Source organism: Larimichthys crocea, chromosome IX, assembly GCF_000972845.2.
Source record: "Larimichthys crocea isolate SSNF chromosome IX, L_crocea_2.0, whole genome shotgun sequence".
NCBI lineage: Eukaryota > Metazoa > Chordata > Actinopteri > Sciaenidae > Larimichthys > Larimichthys crocea.
Genome location: NC_040019.1, coordinates 809990 through 830350, shown reverse-complemented (window position 1 = coordinate 830350; position 20361 = coordinate 809990). Strand labels below are relative to the sequence as shown.

Genomic DNA, 20361 nt, shown 5'->3' with positions numbered 1-20361 from the left:
GAGAAAGGGTGGGGGTGTTGTCAGGCCAGTAAATAATCCACCTTACTCTCTATGTGCTAATAAAAATGCTAATGCACGTGCATTTGTTTGACGAGGAGAGGAAACCTTTTCTTTTTCCTCCCTCGCTGTGTTTGAGGTGATGGGACAGATACGCTGAAAGTAGAAGGTCTTATCGAGACGCGCAGACATGATGCCGAGAGCTGGTGATTCATTACAGGTGACAGCCGCTGGATCTATCTATGCACAGCTCCAGCTCCTGCAGGGGGGATGCAGCTCCTATAGGCAGCAGGATGTAAAGAGCGAGCCTCCAAATATCAAACAGAATATCAACGCTGCTGCTGCTGCATCCTGCACGGACCGGTGGCATCTTTTCATCGACAAACAATGCATCGCATGTACTCCAGAAAAACGCTATCTGGTTTAGACCAGCTCATTTGTTTTACGGCTCCCCTTACACTGGTATCTGTAATAAAGGGGGAGGGTGGTGGTGGTGGGGCATCTGAGACGCAGTATGAATCTTTCTGAGAGGGTTCAACCTCAGGTCAGACCTTTACACCGCCTCTGGCCTGACGATTACAGAGAGAGGGTGGAGCACAGGGACAATAGCAAGTTTTTAAACCTGCCATCGAGGCTCAAACAGCTAGATATGTTATGTGTTGTAAGTGGTGGTTTCTTCAGGATATCAGGGAGGGCACTGCTACTGTTTCCACACAAGCTGTGCAGCAGCTGCAGTCCTCCATCAGTGTCTAGGATGCATTCAGCCACAGCGCAGCTTCACCCACGTTTTAAAAATGCTCCGATCCCGAAAACACGAAAACGACATTAGCCCTTCGAAGAAGCTTCGGATCTCAGCTGCGAATGTAAAGCACGAAGTGGGAAAGTGAGTCATCTCACGGCCTGTGTAGACAACTGAGCAGAGATGACTGTACGACATGGCTGGATGCGTTTTAGGGTTAAATAATCAACGAGACTTTATTTAACAGCTCTGTGAGGCTGTGATTCAGCACAGCGAAGAAATGTAAATGTGACAATTCATCCAATAGTTGTCAAAACATTTCAATGACCAAACTGTCAAAGGAAAAGTCATTGGGATACATCCAAAGTATCTACAGAGTCAGAGTCTGGGAACCATGAATGTTGTGCCAATCCATCACGTATTTCTTTGAGATATGTGACAGACTTTGGCTGGTGGCACTAGATGAAAATCAGAGTCATGACCGCTTCACCCTGACTGTATGGAGCCATGCACGTGCCATGTTTTTGTCATATTTAGTCAGTTTCTGACATATCTGTCTCTGCTGCACGCAACCAAAGACCCCTTTACAAGATAGAAGCTGCTGAAACTAACCACCTGAAACATTTAAATGTCAATCAAAGCGTCCACGCTCTTAATCCTGCATAACTTTAAGCCTTAATATAATGTGAACAGGTGAGTTGTATATAAATTCACCCTCAGTACAGTTGTCATGAACGGGGAAATTAGCTACAGAGACCAAAACTGTTTTTTGTACCAGGCTGTAAACATGTTTATTTCTGCTGTGAAACATGGGGACTTATGGAGACTGACTCACTTCTGGAGCCAGCCTCAAGTGGACTCGTATAAAATCCGTCCATGGTCATTCTCACTAAAGTTGAACTGAACCCAGCTGAACTGAGGCTCTAATCTTCTTCTTAAGCAGACGGCGTCTGTGCTCATTTTAACGGTACACTGTGCAGCTTCTCTCTGCATCCGGAGGGATTACTCCAGATAACTCTTAAGTTGTCTCCATCAGTCTCGGCTACGCATGCTGCTTTTTTATAATAATTAGCTCTTATGCGTAAGTGTAATTCTCTCCTGACACCTTTCTACTTCCACAACACCGTGCAGTGTCCGGGCATGGATGAGAGGAGCAGGCTGACGAGCACTCGGTAGAATCAAGCGCTAATTTTCCTCAGCGGGAAACGTTCAGGACATTATGTTAGAGCTTCAGGATTTCAGCACATGATGGGGATTCCCAGAGGGCCGTGCGTGATTGACAGGTGGGTTGCAGCAGGGAATGAGAGCGGAGGAGGGGACGGAGGAGGGAGGTAGACCCCCGGGAGCAAAGCACATTCCTTGGGCATTAATTACATCAACACCTGCTGATTTGTTTTTGTGTGGTGGAGCTCTTACAGTATACCATGAGAACAACTTGGAACATCTTCACAGCCAGCATCCGTCACCTGATTCACACAAAGAGCTGCAACCAGGTTACATACAATCAGCTGTCGGCAGATCAGTCAGGAGGTTTGTGTTCAGAATGAAGACGGAGCAGAAACATCGCTTTAATCAGATTTGTCGGCAACTGAGAGAAATAATTACACATTTTAGGGGAATTAAATCTTAAACTCCTTCAGATGGGATTCTGATTCGTCACTGTTGTCCTGTTGCTTTAACGCTGCGCTGCATGCAGAATTAATAGAACAGGAAAGTAGCTGAAAACCAGAAGACCAGATCCAAACAAACCAAATGCATCTTTCTTTTTCTAACATTTAGATCTGGACTAACACAAACATTAGGCTACAGTTTGTCCAGAAGTTGGTGCTGAACACTTAATTATGCATGGAGTACAGGTTGTGAGCTTTAACAAAGGTCTCCTCATCAGTTAACTCAGACCTAGTGATACTACCAGCCACGTTTTTACACGTTATGGAAACATCCAGGAACAGCAGAGGCAGCTTCTTCTTCTTTTGAATGATTTTAATGTTTTTAACCACCTCAGGTGAGTCTATAAACCTTTTCTGTGAAATTAAACTTCCCTGAAAATGGGGGCGGTCGGTAGCACTACGCGGTTAAGCGGCCGCCCCATGTGTGGAGGCTATAGTCCTCGCCGCAGCTGGCCCCGGTTCGAATCCCGCATCGGACGGCTAATTTACTGCGTGTCACTCCCCCTCTCTCTGCTTCCTGTCTATCTTCAGCTGTCCTATCAATAAAGGCATAAAAGGCCAAAAAAATTATCTTTAAAAAAACCAAACTTCCCTGAAAATGCAAATAAAAATATGTTGATGAAAACACGGCTGCACAAAACTCTGAATATCCTGCACCAAGGCATTTTTTTTTACCAATTGGCTTCTCTTATTTACAACATAACCTAAACATAGCACCACAGTCCTTTATTATTCAGATCGTTTGTGTATTATCTTCTATCTGCTGCTCCGGTTAAAGACAGACGCTCATTTAAAAGCAGTGTATGCTCTGTGCAATGATTTGCTAATTAACGATTTTTTTGTTCCTACTTCCTCTGATCATTTGTCAGGCTGAACCATTAAATTCAAATTAAAAGTTTTTATGCATCATCATCAGTTCACCGACAGAGACCTTACAGAGGTGAACCCTGCTCCTTGTTCGTGGCACAGACCGTAATCGATACTCGATAACACGCGACGACTCAATCAGGTTTTTTTTACGGCTTGAATCGTGACCTCTCTGCCTCTGCACAGTGAATGGCTGAATGGATCCTGCGGTGGCGCTTTGTTGTGGGGGGAGAAAGAGACGAGGAAGAAATGTTGTTGTCCCTGGACTTTTTAATTAGCTGACCTCGGGGGCCGCAGAGGAGCCTTTTCATTGTGTTGATTAACTTCGGCTGTCGATGACGGCGACGGTAAAGTAACTGAAAAACGAGCAGACCCTCGTGCAGGTGTACTCCTCGAGCTCTTCACTCTTTGCTACACCTGCCTCGCTTCCTTCAGACTTTACATCTTCAGGATTTTAACCGCGATGTAGGAAAACACCCGCAGACAGATTAAAGCCATATGTGGTGGATGAGGAAAAGAAAGGGGGAGGGCATCGATAGGAAGGCGCTCTCCCTCTCTTCTCTCTTCTCTCGGGAGGTACGTGAGCCAGTCTACCATGGCTAAACTGCAGTGAAGCACAATGCTGCAGAGATTAACTCCGGCCCATATCTTCAGATCGCCTGCATGGCTATGAGACACAGAGACAGTGTAAGAGAGGGATTACAGCAGGAGGGTAACAGAGAGGACAGACGAGCAAAAAAAAAAAACCCTGGAACATCCCATATCTGGATAGCATCTCATCTTTTGTATTATATTAAAGGGAGAGACAGTTTGTGGAAGGCACAGTGTCGGAGCAGATTATGGAGAGAAGTGGTAGGAATGCTACCGTACAGTACTCGGTGTCCATAGAGGCTGCTCGCCTAGCTCTGGTTCTAGCACGACACCGACTCCAGGGTCTGAAAATCTTCTTTCTCTCTGTGGTACAAACACGAACACTCTGTGCTCTGAGCTCACAGTCCAGATCAACCTTTGGATACTTGTTACATGCTGAGTTTGCTTAATAGTCAGACTGTTTACGGCAGCTCCATGATTTCAATTGTTTTATTTGTTAATATGTTGGAAGGCTTATGAAGCTTTTACTCAGACTCCAGCTAAGCTTGACACTCAAAACCCCCCAAAAAACTCCAACAAAGTCGGATACATTTAGAGAAAACCTAACTCTCTGAGTCCTGACCTAAGATTGCTTCAGCTCCTCGTGGCTGGAAAAGCCCTTTCCACCTAATCGATATCTATTTTTGTGTGAGTGCTTGATGTTAATGCGCTGAACAAATAAATCTCATCCAGCACGTCTGCTGCTCCAGAGTCATGACGGCCGCTCAAACGTTATTTCATTTAGCTGGCCGCGTTCCAACGCGTACTGTACTTCAGTTATTTGCACTTCACTGTGAGCGAGTTACACACTCATTAAAGCTCAGCTTATTTTTAAAGATTATTTTTTGGCCTTTTTATTGATGTATAGCTGAAGATAGACAGGAAGCAGAGAGAGGGGGAGTGACACGCAGTAAATTAGCCGTCCGAGGCGGCCGGTAGCGTGGTGGGTTGGGCGGCCGCCCCGTGTGTGGAGGCTATAGTCCTCGCTGCAGCTGGCCCCGGTTCGAATCCCGCATCGGACGGCTAATTTACTGCGTGTCACTCCCCCTCTCTCTGCCCCCTGCTTCCTGTGTATCTTCAGCTGTACTATCAATAAAGGCATAAAAGGCCAAAAAAATTATCTTAAAAAAAAAAATAAACAAATGAAAAATTAGCCGTCCGATGCGGGATTCGAACCGGGGCCAGCTGTGGCGAGGACTATACCCTCCACACCCGGGGCGGCCGTAACCAAATGTGACGATCTCCGTGTCGCTTTACTCCGTTTCATTGTTCCTCCGGCTTGTTTTCAGTCTCTCTGTCCTCTGAAGAGTCTCTTGTTGATCTCTTCAAGAGTCGCCGACCTTCACAGAGAAACCGTGGTTAAAAACACCAATCACTTCTATTGTGTGAGGTTTTTTTCTACAAGTACATCTATGAGTGAGCATGTACACACATCCTTTATTTATGCGGTGTGTGTGTGTGTGTGTGTGTGTGTGTGCGAGCTGGTAAAATGACTCATTCTTTCTATTCTCTCCCACCGAGTGATGAGTCAGTCGTACGGGTGAAATCTGGGTGAATAATAAATCACCCTGCCCCCCCTAAAAAACAAAGGTTAGCATTCTCTTTTGGGTTATGAAATCATATTGTAAAAAGACAAAAAGGTGTTTTTATTTATTCTTTCTATGACAAGTGACTAATGCTTTTTCATTTAACACTAAGCACGGACACTGACGTGTGGACAGTGAAAGGGAAAAAAGGCCGGAGCAGATATTTTCTGACGTTAGTCAGAGAAATAACGAACATTCAAACATACAACAACTTTTTCTCCACCGGCCGAGTGTGGGAGAGATCCATCGAGCTTAACACACCTCCTACTCGTGTATCCAAATACCTGGTGCCATGACAACCCCGCTGGCAAGCTCCTAAAGCGAATGAGATGAAAGTGTCACCCGCCGCTACTGTCATCAACAACACACATCATTAGCAGTTTGCTAGAAGGGGAAGTGATTATTTCAAATGTTTCTACCAGCCTGCGACTTCACCAGTTTTACCTTCGTTTAACTGCATCAGACTTTCAGCTGAATTCATGGCTTCAGTGCCAGATTAATCTCAGATGACTCACGACATCTAGAAGTTGGGATTTGTCACAAAAGTCTCGAGTGTGTCACAGTCGCACTATTCTTGGCAAAGGTGGGACCAAGTTTTTGTTCTGGAAGTCACAAGTAAGTCTCAAGTCTTTGCACTCAAGTTCAGAGTCTTACGCCAAAAATACCCTGCATGCGGAACGGCTCCGGAACGACAGCCATCCGCCAACTCGCACATAATCCGTTTGTGATGCGCACTGGTGCAGCTTCACCGGCCACCGAGCGTTGCAAAAACGCACGGGATCTCGTGAATTCACGCATAATCGCGCGATATTGCCGGCTGTAGTCTCTTTGACTCCTGCGATGGCATTCCACGCCGCATCTTTTTTCTGGTGTCCTTATAAAAAGGATGTGAGGTGTCATCAATGATTGGTTGATCTTGGACCTCCAGGATCAACTTCTCCTCATCCATGATGTCGACCGGGTGAAAAGGCGCCTGAAAACCTCTGACCTGTTGACTTCAGGTCGGCCCCGCCCATTATGACGTGTTCTTGTAATGAAACTCGATCCGCTGAGTATTTTATTTTGAAAATCAACCAGGGTTTTATTTTGTATTTTGTAGCCGATTTCCTTCCCGGCACAGCCTGCTCTGTGCTGAATTTATGCACCGTGCTCCAGCGTCCGTGAAAAACAGAAACTCCATATGTGCCGGAGCCGTGACGCAGTGGGACCGGAAACTGTGTGAGCTGACACACTGACTAACACTGATACATATCGGCTAACTTTGAGTTTCCAGTCATGGCCATTAAAAATACAGAGTAATTTTTGGGTGCATACTATTATAATGTGTATATATATAATCTGCATGCTTTAATGCTGCAGGTGCGTCTAGTTTAGAGGCCGATTTGTCGTCTTCTTTTGGGTGAAGTACGAGCCGAGGAGGGAAGCTGCTGTAAGCAACATCGTCCATAGGTTTGTGAAGGCGGTGGCTCCTACTACCACCATCTCGGCTCAAAGACGTGGCCCAGTGACGCCTGGTTGCTCAAACAAGCCACCTGTAATAGCACCTACCTGTCAGTTCTGCAGAACTTTAAGGTTCTTCTACGTTGGCTTCACTTCACAGCCATGGAGGGCTCAACAGTGGACCCAGCAGACTGCCGTGTATGCAGAGTAACAGTTTCCAACCAGCAAAGTTAGTTAGCTGTTAAGTGAACAGACAGGACATACTGCTTTGGCAGAACACACTCCGGTTCTGGCAGGTCACACTGGCATCCTGTTGAGCGACTGATGGTTTCCAATATGACTACAGCTAAGCAGTAAGCAGTTAGAACAGGCCATGCAGTGACAAAATCTTCATGACTGAACAGCGCTGCAAAGTTTTACAGTGCGAGCTGAGTTTTGTCGCGCTGGGCTTCATTTGCATAAAAGTTGAGGGCGAGTCGTGTTTATGCAAATTTAGACACATCGAACCGTCAGTCAACTCCAGTATCCATCACACACCACGCAAACCAGATCTCCATTCTCTGTATAGAAAATGAACAGGATCCCCTCAACTTGACATCTGTCAACAGAAGGAACACGTTGGCCAAGAGGGACGCTGATGCCGTGTCAGTGTGAAGCGGTCCAGATGTGCAAGGAAGGGATCAAATATATATTAGCTGACACGCATCAGCTTCAAACTGTGTCTGCGTGGGCGGTGGCTCCCCAGGAGGGCAATATGTTTATCTGCCCACAAGTACGGACTTCCAGAGAGGAGGCGGTGCCATCTCAGCCCAGTATTGACAGTTAGTTAGAGATACTTTGACTTTTGTCACTGCAACTGTTTAATGTATAAGAAGGACGTCTTCTGGAAAAGTTGTTTATGGTTCTCTTGTCCAACAGATTGGACGCTGTCAGGCTGTTTGAAACAAAGCGGATCCGGGGATTTAATCGTCAGCTTATGCTCATGAAGGGAGATGAACTGTCTTATTAATGTTTAGGGCTGGAGGAAGGTATTTTTAAGTCAAAAGTCCAGTCAAAAGTGTTTTTTAATTCTATGATTTGAGTCCATAATCAAGATTCAGAACACGCCTGATGAAGTGCTTTGGGCTTTCACTCAGTAAATCAATACACATACAGTCTGTAACCTGTTTCTTCCCTCCGTAACCGAACACAAGCACAGATTTCCATCATGTTGTGTTTGGTTGTCTCTGTGATCTAATTAAGCTGCAGCTTTTCAGGTCAGAGACTCTCTCAAAGCCTCTGTAACATTAAATATGTATGACTAAAGAAGTAATGAAGGTTAAAAATAATATTCTCAAGAGTTTAATGCTAAAAAAAAAAAAAAAGATCTGTTTTGTGAACTGAACTTTTGTGCGTTCCATCGCCTCCATGCACTATGCATTGCAGGTAGCACTATGATCTAACAGCGTCTACCTTCCAGTGAACACGACCAGACCCAAAACCAGCAACATACCGAGGTGGTTTTCTTGCCGGGTTTGGTTCATGGCATCCTGGGGCTGAGTCAGTTTGGTTAGCTGCACGGCTGATCGAGTTAACAACAGTTAGTGGTTCGCTACTTAGCAATCTTATCGTAGTGTAACCCTGTTGGTCTGTGCTCAGATCCCAGCCTAGTCCAGCTGCTGAGTCCAGTTCTGTTACCTTGTACTGTACATCATGTATAAAATCTGATCCAGCTTTAAAAAAAAAGTTATAAAGTTGTGCTTTTTAACTTTATCAGGATTGACAAACTCTAAAAAACCATGAAGAACACCTGGAAACACTGAAAACGTGACTTTGTGTCAGTGTTGGGTCACATACTGGAGGACAGAGGACAGATGTGACAGAAACAAAAGTCAAATTTGACTTTAAGTTGCTTTTCTGCATGACACATGTGCTGAGACGCAGTAGTGAATCCTTACCAAGCCATCCGGCACCAGAGTTGGGGACGCACATGTCTGTCTCGGCACTGGGTAGGACGAAGCCCACCACGAACACCTCCACGCCGTCCGACATGAGCGCCAGCCCGAGCACAAAGAACAGCTGCCACTGGAATCTCCCGTGGCCGCACTCCTGCATGATGAGCTCGTACTGCTGGGCGAGCTCCTCCTCGTCTGCCTGTTTCTCGTTCTCCAGCTCCTTGCGGCTCTTTAGGCTCATAGAAACCGGCTGGCCCAGCGCTACCTGACCATCCCGCGTCTTCCCGTCGTTGAAGGCAGGCACGCCTTGGTACTCCCCCTCATAGATCTCATCTTCGTCGTCGTGGCCCTCCGTGGCATCGCTCGAGGCTCCGTCCTCGTCGTTGGCTGCGTTGTCGGCGTAGTGGCCGTCTTGCTGGGCGTAATTGTTGTAGTTATTCTCTTCTTCGTCCTCGTTCTGGAAACGGTTGTAGCTGCGATGAGTCGAGTATTCATCCGAGGCACGATCAGCAGCTTTGCTGAAGTTTTTGGAAGCATGCCTCTTGGCTTCTTTAGCGATGTCCTTGGCACCTTTAACCAAGGAAGTCCTGTTGTTATGTGTCTCATCCATCTTGGCACGAGGACGGCCGGCACTAAAAGTCTTTTAATTCAACTCTCTTGAGCTTTTATTCCACCAGGTGCTCCGAATGTAAGCGACCTATTCTCTTTCTGTCTGATCTTCTCTTCCCAGACTTAAGGCAGTTTATGAGCGCTGGAAGTCAGCTGCCGGAAAACTAATGATTAAGTAATGATGTCTAATTCCATTGGTTGGGTGTAGCCAGACAGCGCTGAGACAGTTGATCTCGAATTTGAAAGATCCTCACTTTGTCAGAGCTCAGTAGAAGAGACTTTCAGCCTGTGGGGACAGAAAAAGAAAAGTAAGATTTAGCTTGAATAAAGGTTGGTCTGTCACAAATACTTGACTGAAGTATTTCTTGGCACGCTAAAAAATAACTTCAAAAAGAACATTTCGACACAGAGACAGACAAACTGCCCGCTGAAGCTGATACAAACTGCACTCCACTAATGGAGTGGAAATGATTTACTAGGGAGGAAATAACAAAAGAAAATGATTCATTGAGAACAAACTGTGCAAGGTCATTGAGTATTTTCAAGCTGAAAACTATCTAATGATCCCGGTCTTTGATATTTTAATTGTAATACGCAAAAGAACTCATGAGAATCTTCCACCGTCCATCCATCCATTTTCTTTAACCGTTCCTCCTTATCAGAGTCGCGAGGCTCGCCGCTTCATCAGAGGGCGTCTTTGCAACATTATCCAATGAAAAGTAACTTCTCTAATTTTGTAGCAAAACGACAAATGTGCTTTGTTATTTGCAAAAAGCAGCAAGTTGATGCAAAACAAGTGGAGACGAACTACGACAGACACCTATGAGTATAATGAATTGCAATCTATGAGCGCCACAAGCTACAGCCTCCAAAAAGAGTTGAATAAGCACATCTTTGACACACTGTCAAGAAAACAGAATGTGATGAGCTTCACAAAGGTTAGATTTACTGCAGGACTCTTACATTTGGACGCACAGAGTTGGGTTTTCTTAAGAAGCTGCATGTTTTTTTAGCAGATGTAAAGGCAAATCTTCTAAAACTTTGGTGGAAAATAGATCCAGTATCACGTCATGGACTCTTCTTCCTGCAGTCTGTCTGAACAGTGTGTGCTACTACTTTCAACAAGCCCATCAATAATCCAATTAGATTGAAAATAAGTCCAAATAAATGTGATTGATTGCAAAAACTTATCTACTGTAATGGTGATAAATCTGTTAGACGCCAGCCAAGCTCGCAAACTAACAACCGCAGTCCAAGAAGAGAGTTATGTTTGATTAAAACTTGTGTCCTTGAAAGATTTCTGGACTATTTCCAGAATCCTGGAATCCTTCAGTGATTTGTATTCAGTCCACTGATGTGCTCCTTTACCCCATTATTAGCTTGCTGATGATATGACAGTAGTCGGTCTAAGCAAGCCTTGGGGATGAAACACCTTGTGTCGGTTAGACAAAAACAAAAAAAAGAAGCTGTTTGTCGTCATTACTGTGCTCATTAAAAGGGCCGCGGTCGAGAGTCAGGAGCTTCACATCACTGATGACCCCTGGGGGCCTGTAACATCTCCGCATTGTGCAGGGAAAAGACAGCAGCAGTCTGAAAAAGTCACAGTGACCCAGTCAACCTCCACATCACTGCTGTAGACTTCATTGTCTCTGACTGCAGTGGCTTGCAAAAGGTGATAAAATGCATCAGAGCATCTCGGAGAACATTTGCTGCATGTCGTGAAGGCAAAAAAAAAAAAGCTCACGACATTATCAGTGACCGTCAGACGGAAGACATTCGATCCAGTATTCTGCATATTATATATCAGTGATATCAGCTTGTTTTTGAAAAATATACTTATTTACTGCCATGCAGTGCAGATCCCCTGAGCTCTGACGCAGCTTTACAGCGTCTTTCAACAAACTTAATGCTAATTTGGTTCGTTCTCACTCGGCTCATCTCCAACCACAGTTAGCTGCTGTTTTTAGCAACACGGACAGGCAAAGTTGGCAACTAGCCAGTGAACACAATGAAGTATTTAGCTGCTGTAGAACCAGGTATTTCCCTCAGTAGGTGGAGGAGACCAAAAGCGGAGCTAAAAGGAGAGCGAATGGCTTAAATATGACTTTAATTTTGCTCCAAGTTGTGTTTACAGGCTGTGGAAATTGGTTATTGCAGGTTTAATGTACAGTTGTCCCTCGCTATAACGTGGTTCACTTTACGCGGATTCGCTGTTTCACAGATTTTTTTTGTGTAATTTTGCATGCTTTTTTTTTACAGCGTGTTTTTTTTACACTGTAAGTATGAACGTGCATTGTGTTCAGCACCGTCAGAGGAACTGTGAAATACGCAGGAGTTACTGGTAATAATTTCTTGTGTCAAACCTCGTAGATTGATCATTAAAATTAAATTTGTTAAAAATGTTTGGGCTTGAAAACAGGTTTTGATCTCTGGTTTCATTTACTGATACAGTATTGTACTTATTGTTGTTTAATCTGCGAAAGTTTGAACTTTGAGAGTTTAAATAAGAGAGAAATGTGAGAAAATCTGTCTGATAAAAGTGTATAAAAGTGTGTGGTTAGGGGTTTTACAGCCTTAAAACATGTATAATAATTGTAAAACTCACTTCGCGGATTTCGTTTATTGCGGGTTATTTTCAGAACGTATCCCCCACGATAAACAAGGGACCACTGTATTTTCTATTTTTCTATCGAGAGCTAGCCTCACTCAGAATAAAGATTAGGAGCTGCGGGAAGTGCGAGCCTGCCTAAAAGTTATTATGTGACGTCCTGGAGTCTCGTAGTCACCGTGAGATTGCAGAGAGGACGTCACATAGTAAGTTTTAGTCACTGTTTCTAGCCAAGACATGGCACGATGCGTAACCCATGTAAAACCACAACTTGACAGTTTACATAACGAGATATAAAGTGTTAAATACTGAGCTTTGCCAGTAGATGGATTCATTTTCCTTTGGACTAAGCCATGCTAGCTGTTTCTACCTTCTTTTTTAGGGTCAGTGCACATACGTTATTCATAGCCAGCATCATTTATTCATTTGTATCGTACATTCAGAAATATTACATTCTTGTAAATTTGGCTTCTGTGACCATGTTTTCTGTCAGGGCTTATTCGTTTCTAGGTTGGGAATACACGTCAGCATGTATGACTGACTCCCCTTAGGGTTCTCTCTGCTGTGACAGCGGCGTGGCCTCTCAGAAGACCTGTCAACACATCAGGCCCGAGCCGTCCGTCTGCCACACTGCAGTCAGCACTCATCAGGCCCGAAGAAACACCAGCAAGCTCCGGGCCCCACATTACACTCCAAAGCCCCTTTAGCAACACAGTTATTGACAGGGCTATTAATGAGTACAGACAGAACAAATATAAAAATACTGCACATGCTAAAACATGTGGAGAAGCATTTTTTCATGCTCGCTATTTGACTGGAAAACACTGATATAACACGCTCTGCATCTTCTTTTTTTATTAATGTGTGGCATTAAGACTTTAACTGACATTGAATCCTTGTTAAAAGATTAATGCAAGTAAACAAAAATAAATAAAAAGTTAATGTTGCTTCATGACGATTTCAGGAACAGCATTCTCCCAGTTACACTTTAATATCAATCAATAAGTGGTCCTACCCAACAAAATATGCTGCCATAGGTTCCTCTGTAGCATCATGTGGCTGGACCTATGTTGATTAATGGTTTGATGTGTTGTCAATGTGAAGTGACGCAGCGTAACAGACGAGAGAGTCCACAGATAGATGTAGTGGGGTGGATAGATCGGTCTGTTCGTGTCCAAAAGGAAGTACTACTGTAACGCGATGTGTTAAAGTTACTTTTCCCAAACCTGAAGTGTGACCGTTTCACAATTCAAGTTAACTAGACGTTGCGTATTTATCTGCTAACTTGATTATGGAGCCTTGCACATCCAGAAAAGACTCTAGAGAGGCACCTAACATCATATTTATACAGTGAGCTTCAGCTTTTGGATCAAGTAGCTTGTTAAAAAATAAGTTGTGACGAATTCAAATGTGTTAATCAACATTTATCCGATTATTATCAGAAATGTCCAACGTAGGAAAACCTCGGATCAGTGTCAGGACTAAGAAAACGTGATCGGGACAACCCAACAAATGACAACATCTACAAGTTGATCTCAAGAAGATGAACAGTCAGTGGCATCTGCTAATCAAATACACAGACAGAAGACAACCTGAGACAATAATAATATCTGTGCAGATGACTGACATGTTCAGCAGTTAGCCAAAGAAGAAGTATCTGTAAAACAGGCCGAGCATTCAGTGTTGTAGTATCAGTAGAGGTAACACGATACAATACGGCCATGCTGTTGTGATATGACTGCATCTATCAGCAAATAAAAAAGAAAAAATCCATCTCCTCTACATTAGGCTTAACACGCTACTCTATTTGTATCTCCAGTCCCTGGAGTGGTAAGCATACACTGACGTGTTGAGGCTGGGTTAAGTGCCCAAATAGACCGTGGCAGGTTGATGTATGGTGTTTCTTTTCACCTTTGCTCTGCGGGATTAGATAAAACATCAGTTAGGATCTGTCATTTGAACGTAAGCGCCCGGAGGCTCCACAGCGACGTAAAAAAGGAGCCCAAGAGAATTTTTGGTGCAATGCAGCAATGAAACGAAGTAGGAAATGTGTTCTAACTAATTTTGTGCACGGACAAATGACGAGACACTAACGGCCCGTGGCCACGGATGCATCTAAACGCCGGACCAACAAGACAAATCTCACCATCCCATGACTTCAGGACAATAAATGAAAAGACGTACAGCCATCAGGATTTACACTGCAGCATCTCCTACAACAAAACTGGTCACTTTAGTTGAAGCATCAAGCTTCACGTGTTTTTCAAGCCAGTATTTTATTATAATGAGCGCTGCTTGAAGGTTCAGATGTTCATATCTGCTCACTCTAACTCTTGGCATGGCGCAAATGAGCAAAATGTCAAACTATTCCTTCAATTATGATCACAATCTTCCTCTAACCTTCACCAAATATTCTCAGTGCCCCTAAACTTCAAGTGGCAAGCAAATCACAATTGCGATATGAAAAGGGCTCGCTCGTAGTGATGGACCCACAGAGAAAACTCTTTAGAGACTGTATGATGAGCCCCGACTCTTTGTTTTGCTATTTTCCGTTTTGATTCACTCTCATAGAATCACTTTCAGACGCAGCAGGCAGCTGCTTTCTGTGGAAAAGCTATAAAAAACCCAGCAGACAGACACAGTATAAGACTGGCTGGTGAAGCATTCAGCGGCTAAAAGGGCAGATTCGCCACAGGAGATGGCAGAGACCATAAACAGCTAAAAGAGGTTGAATACCTTATTATTTACCTTCATTAGCTCGCCAGAGATGTGACTTCAAATGGTGGATGTGTACTTAGGACAGCAGTGGAGCATATGTCAATAAAGGTTGTGCCAGAACCGGAGCTGGGCAAGGGGGCAGTACAGTATAACCGGGCTCAGCTACCTCTATGTACATAATGACAGAGGAGAGGAGACCAAATGGGATGTCGATCGAGGAAATTAAGAAGAGAAAATGAGAGAGTGGGCTGCCGTGTCGTGCCAGAACCGGAGCTAGGCAAGCTGGCACTGTAACCGGGCTCACGATGGCAGAGGAGAAAGGACAGAAGAGGAAGCTAAGAAGACAAGAGTAAATGTGGGACTGACTTTTAGTGGTTGGTGAAATAAAAGGCTGAAAGACAGACGCCGAGCTGGGCTGACTGCTGTTGGACTAGTCAGTGATATCAGCTGCTTGATTCATGTGCAGATTACACTACAACAATGTTGTCCTAAGAAAACCATAACCATACATTTTGGAAGCCACCGACAAACTAAACATCGCATAGGTAGAAAAGTCTGTTACAATAAAAGACGTATGAGATGGAGGTTCATATATCACAGGAAACGACACAGCTCTCTTCATTTCCAGCGACAAAGCTCCTCCAAACTGAGCTCCTGATGTCTGAGACTAAAAGGTCGAGGTCGGCGATGAAACCTCATGATATGCTCTGAGAGTTTCCGCACCAGACGGCCAAGAAGAAAATAGCCAATCAACCCAGCGCACTGCAACGCCGAGAGAACTTTTTATAACGGAGGGGGAAATGAATGAACGGCAACGCCAGGTCTGTGTATAATCCCTGATCTGCGGTTTCCCGCTCTATGACTGCCGATCTCTTCCCTGCACCAAGAATTTCAAAGTCATCGTCTTTATGTCCACGCGGGACATGAGAGACATCCCTCTTCTGTTGACATTTCATTATTCATGATAACTGTTCTCCTCCTTATGCAAATGGTCATTAATGCTGACATTTAGAAGTCCTCTTGGGCTACAGAGACGTCCAGAACCTCTCTTCAAGGAACTCGTTTTCACACGACATACGAGAAGGTACTGCGGTTCAACCCACAACCGTGGCCTTTCCCCTCCCCAATAAACAAGTAAGCTAATATCGTTTATGGCCGCTTTTATTTCCTTTTTGATGGCGACCCCCCTTCGCCTTCTGCTGTGATGCTGTGATTGGGGGTTATTATAACAGCACCCTTATGATGTGTGATTTTAGCAATCAGCAAAAAAAATCCTGCGAGCTCTGAATCAGCAGTCCACGGAGAGAGAGAGAGAGAGAAATGATTTTCCTCGCAGTCGTGCTGTCATGGCCCGCTGACGCCATCCAGCTACGTTCATTAATCACTCACGCAAACGCACACACACACACACACGCGCGCATATACAGTAGATGCACGCGCACGCAATACGCATACACTCTGCAGGTGCAGTAAGGACGAACTGTGCAAGGGTGAAACGGAGAAAACGTCGACTTCCTCCAGTCAGAAGTGTGCGGGGATATTAACATGCAAGTTAAGCGAGATCAGATCCCGTATCTGCATGCGACACACTGGTTGACGATATGTAAATGCAAGTGGTGTGTGTGTGTGTGTGTGTGTGTGCAGAGCCCTACAGGCTTTCTGCAGTGTGTCCACAGATGGCTGCAGTGAGCATTTGCTAATGTACATCGTGTGAATGAAACTACACGCCAAGCTCAGCAGATGCCACAGAAGTGAGGTTTAGGTTCGGACAGAGTTAACGCAGGTCGGATCTTAAAGACAAATATGATCAGCTTCAGGGCTGCAAATTGAATTTAAAACACGGGAATGTTGATCTGATATCTGCAGCAGATCACCGTCTCTCTTCCCATTTATTTCCCCTCATTTAACAACTTATCTCGTCTTCGTGCACATGTACCGCAGCTCCCACAACAATCAAACTATCTAACAACTTTCTAACTGACTTTCCCTCTCCCTCATTCGTTTAAATGAGGCCACTTGGTTGAGTGCCAACACAGACAGAAAGGTTGAACCTGAAATGTTTAACTTTGCTCGACTTTGTGGGTTTTACCAGCCAAAGAAATCCCCGATCTGTGACCTGTGCGTTACGTCTGCTGCCCGAGCCAATGGCAAACCAGGGCAGAGGACGTAACACGCAAGCTCGTACACGGCTGAGAAAAGAAAAGCTTAGTTGTTTGTGATTTAAATTTAAATATTAAGCTTGGCTGTAGGCAGGTTTACTGCATCAGGAACACACGGCTGGAAAGTAGGTAAAAAAAGGTGAAAAAATAACTTTCTCCCGTAGGACTGACAAAGGTCACCGAGGGCGCTGCGCCAAAACACAAGAGTGACGACTTTTTGCTGCTGACTGCAGGTCTGGAGACTTTGGAAACGTTGTTCAGACTCCCAGATTCAGGAGCAGGCAGAAGAAGAAGAAGCGTTTTTAAAACACGCAGCCTCGAGCGGCTGTTGAAGCAGCATGGCTGCCGGGGGAGCAGTGCAGCCGGAGTTCAGATGAAACTAATGAAGAGAGAGCTACTGAACACAAACGAAGAGCAGAGACACATAAAGATATCCACAAACGCTCTGCTGCAAAGGGAACTATGAAAACAACACACTTCATTTGTCCTCGCGATGTGCACACACACACACACACACACACACAGACATGGTGTATAATGATGTCTGTGAGGGTTTACCGACTGCTGGACTTTGGCCAGCTGCTGTGGGGGTCCCTGAGTGGATACACAAACGGCAGTTTGATGAAAAGTGTGTGTGTGTGTGTCTTCATTTGGTCCTCGACCATGAATCTTAAGAGAAAAGTGTTTTCTTTATTTAATATTAGCTGAGAAATGAGGAGCTCGTTCTCACGGCTGTTTGGAAAATATGATGCTGGTTAACGTAGCTTAGCATAAAGACTGTAAACGGGGGGAAACAGCTAGCCTAGGTCTGTCTGAAGGTAACAAAATCCACCTGTCAGCACCTCCACAGGTGTCATCAGACAAGAGAGCAAAGCTATTTTCACCGTTTAAAGGTTCAGATCATAGGCTGTGACATTTGAACATGGGGACTTATGGAGACTGACTCACTTCTGGAGCCAGCCTCAAGTGGACGTTTGAGGAACTGCATTTCCTTGTACGTTCAGTTTCAGTCCATAGACGTGAACACTCTTAACTACGTCTCCACGTTGCACCCTCTTCTTCTACAATAGTTTAACACCTTGTGACTTGAAAATTAGCACCGCCAACTTATTTATCTTGATGAACCAACTTCTAATATTTGCATAACTGTAGCTGTGACTCATTTTTCCTCTCGTCTTTAAAGGTTTACAAAGCGGTCTCAGGTTTAAACATTTCTAACTCAGCTTAGTGTCACATTAAAGCCGTGACTTCTTGGAGCGCCCGGTGTTGATCGTCTCATCTGGGAAGCAAATGTTTAAAAGTCAAACTATTCCTTTTAAACAGGATTCAGTCCTCACATGTAAAGTGGGACCTGAATCTTCTTTAAACAGCCGAGGAGTCATGCAGTGCAGCAGGCAGACCGCTATTAGAGCAACTGAGGACTGGAGATCTTCCTCCGTCTGCTTGCATCTTTCTTGGCGTGGTTGCACATTTGAGCGGTTTAATGATGTTACCATCGCCTCCTCTTTCCAGGCTGGTGATTGGCTGACAGATTGCATCCATGACTCTCTGCCCTGGCCCTGCTTCATCCTGACATGTGCTGCAGACCTCCTTGTGTGTTCACTTTCCCATCCAACATACAGATGAAGCCGAGATAACGCCACAATAGAAACACTGAGCTACAGCAAACACTGAGCTGTGTGCAGAGCTCAGGCAAACATTCATTCACTGACTTGTGTGTTTGACAAATATCTAATCAAAGCGAAGCTTTGGAGCAAACACATGGTCAGTTCTTCATGTTTGATCCCATGCAGCCTCTCATCTGTCACTTTCCTCCTCTTTGTTCCACTCACACCGTTCCCCTGTACTGCAGCCTGCACACCGGGCTGAGCACAGCCCACAGACCACGTACAGAAAGGCGCATCAATCACCACCGGAGTCTTTTTGACGCAAGTCGCGTCCCATAATTAGATTTCGGGCTGTCCTGCTGCCTGGGAATCAATCCTCCCTGCGCACAGTGCGCCGTACAGTGAGATGACTCTCCCCCCACACACTGCATCGAGCATTAAACCCTGAGTAATGGATGGATCTGTGTGTGTGTGTGTGTGTGTGTGTGTGTGTGTGTGTGTGGAGCTCCACACTGCAGATTCACTCCGCCTGCATGTGCGCACTCGGCGGACGCGGGGAAAGCTCGGGGTTGCCTCCACCGTGCGTCTCTGTGTGTGTGTGTGTGTGTGTGTGTGTGTGTGTGTGTGTGTGCCAACTCATCTTTCCACGAGCATTGAGCACGCACACACACGCACAGACGCACACACACACGTTAGATCCGCATTGGAAGTCACAAAATTGCTGGTTGCAAGATGATTATTATTAATATTTTGCCAAACTTAAAAAGAATAAATGCAAATGAATCAGATTATCATAGATATTCGGATCAAACACAGTTCGTGTGGTGCGCATTTGTTATTCTAAGCACACATGGTGGACAACTCTCGGAAAGTTGCTCAACTTTTCCGTCAATCATGCAGCAGGAGGAGGGTTCAATCCCGATTCATCGCCACGAGTAATCACGTTTTTTCTCTATTTTTAATTTTATTCCCACGCATAATAAATAATCCACAACAGGCGGGTCTGAAGATGCCATCTGTGTGAGAGCAGCAGAGGAGTGCGGAGGGAGATGAAGTTACAGTTTGGCACATTTTCTTCACACACACACACACACACACACACACACACACACAGAGAAAGGAAAGACTTACAGTGCGCAGAGCATCAGACGCATCGCACCCAGCTCGATCAGATCAGGCTCAGATCGGAGGCATCGCGCCCGAGATCTCTTCTTTCTTCTTCTTCTTCTTCTTCGATGCAGCGAGGGTTTTTTTTTTCCTCTGCTGCAGTCCGAGGAAGATGAGAGAGAGGCTGAGGGGAGGTGGGAAGCGTGAGTGCGATGGAGGAGGGAGGAGGAGGAGGAGGGAGGAGGAGGGAGGAAGAGGAGAGGAGGGGGTTAGGAGTAATAGGCAGAATGAAATCAATAGCAGTCTAGGCTGATATCCAGAGGACAATAGTGAGCGTTTGGGGGATAATACAGTGGAGCCGTGATGCAGGATGGTTTGCAGGATCACACACACACACACACACACACACACACACACACACACACTGCTGATTTCAAGTTCACTGAGGGACTGTTGCTGCTGGATCTGCAGAGTCAACTTAAAACCTTGATAATGAAATCAAAACAATAAACGCTGCTATCAGCTGAATTTAATAATCTATGATCTTAATGGATTGTAATCAAGATTTTATGATCACAATATATCATGCAAAGCTTTACTCACTCGCCCGAGACTGTGAAATGTGTTATTGTGCTATTATCAGTATCTGTGTTATTTCCCAGATTAATCAAATAATCAATTTATTAGAGC

General features: G+C 44.9%; 1 protein-coding gene across 1 annotated transcript in view; it reads right to left on the bottom strand.

Moving 5' to 3' along the window:
- The window catches only part of LOC104926608 (synaptic vesicle glycoprotein 2C), a 46546-nt gene extending 26714 nt beyond the window's left edge, over positions 1-19832 (bottom strand). Inside the window, exons 1-2 of the mRNA XM_019264823.2 lie at positions 19696-19832; positions 8867-9758 (exon numbers count right to left, since the gene is read on the bottom strand). Coding sequence (XP_019120368.1) covers positions 8867-9473 — 607 coding nt within the window. The 5' untranslated portion in view covers positions 9474-9758; positions 19696-19832. The remainder of the gene's footprint in view (positions 1-8866; positions 9759-19695) is intronic.
- Between the last annotated feature and the right edge of the window lie 529 nt (positions 19833-20361).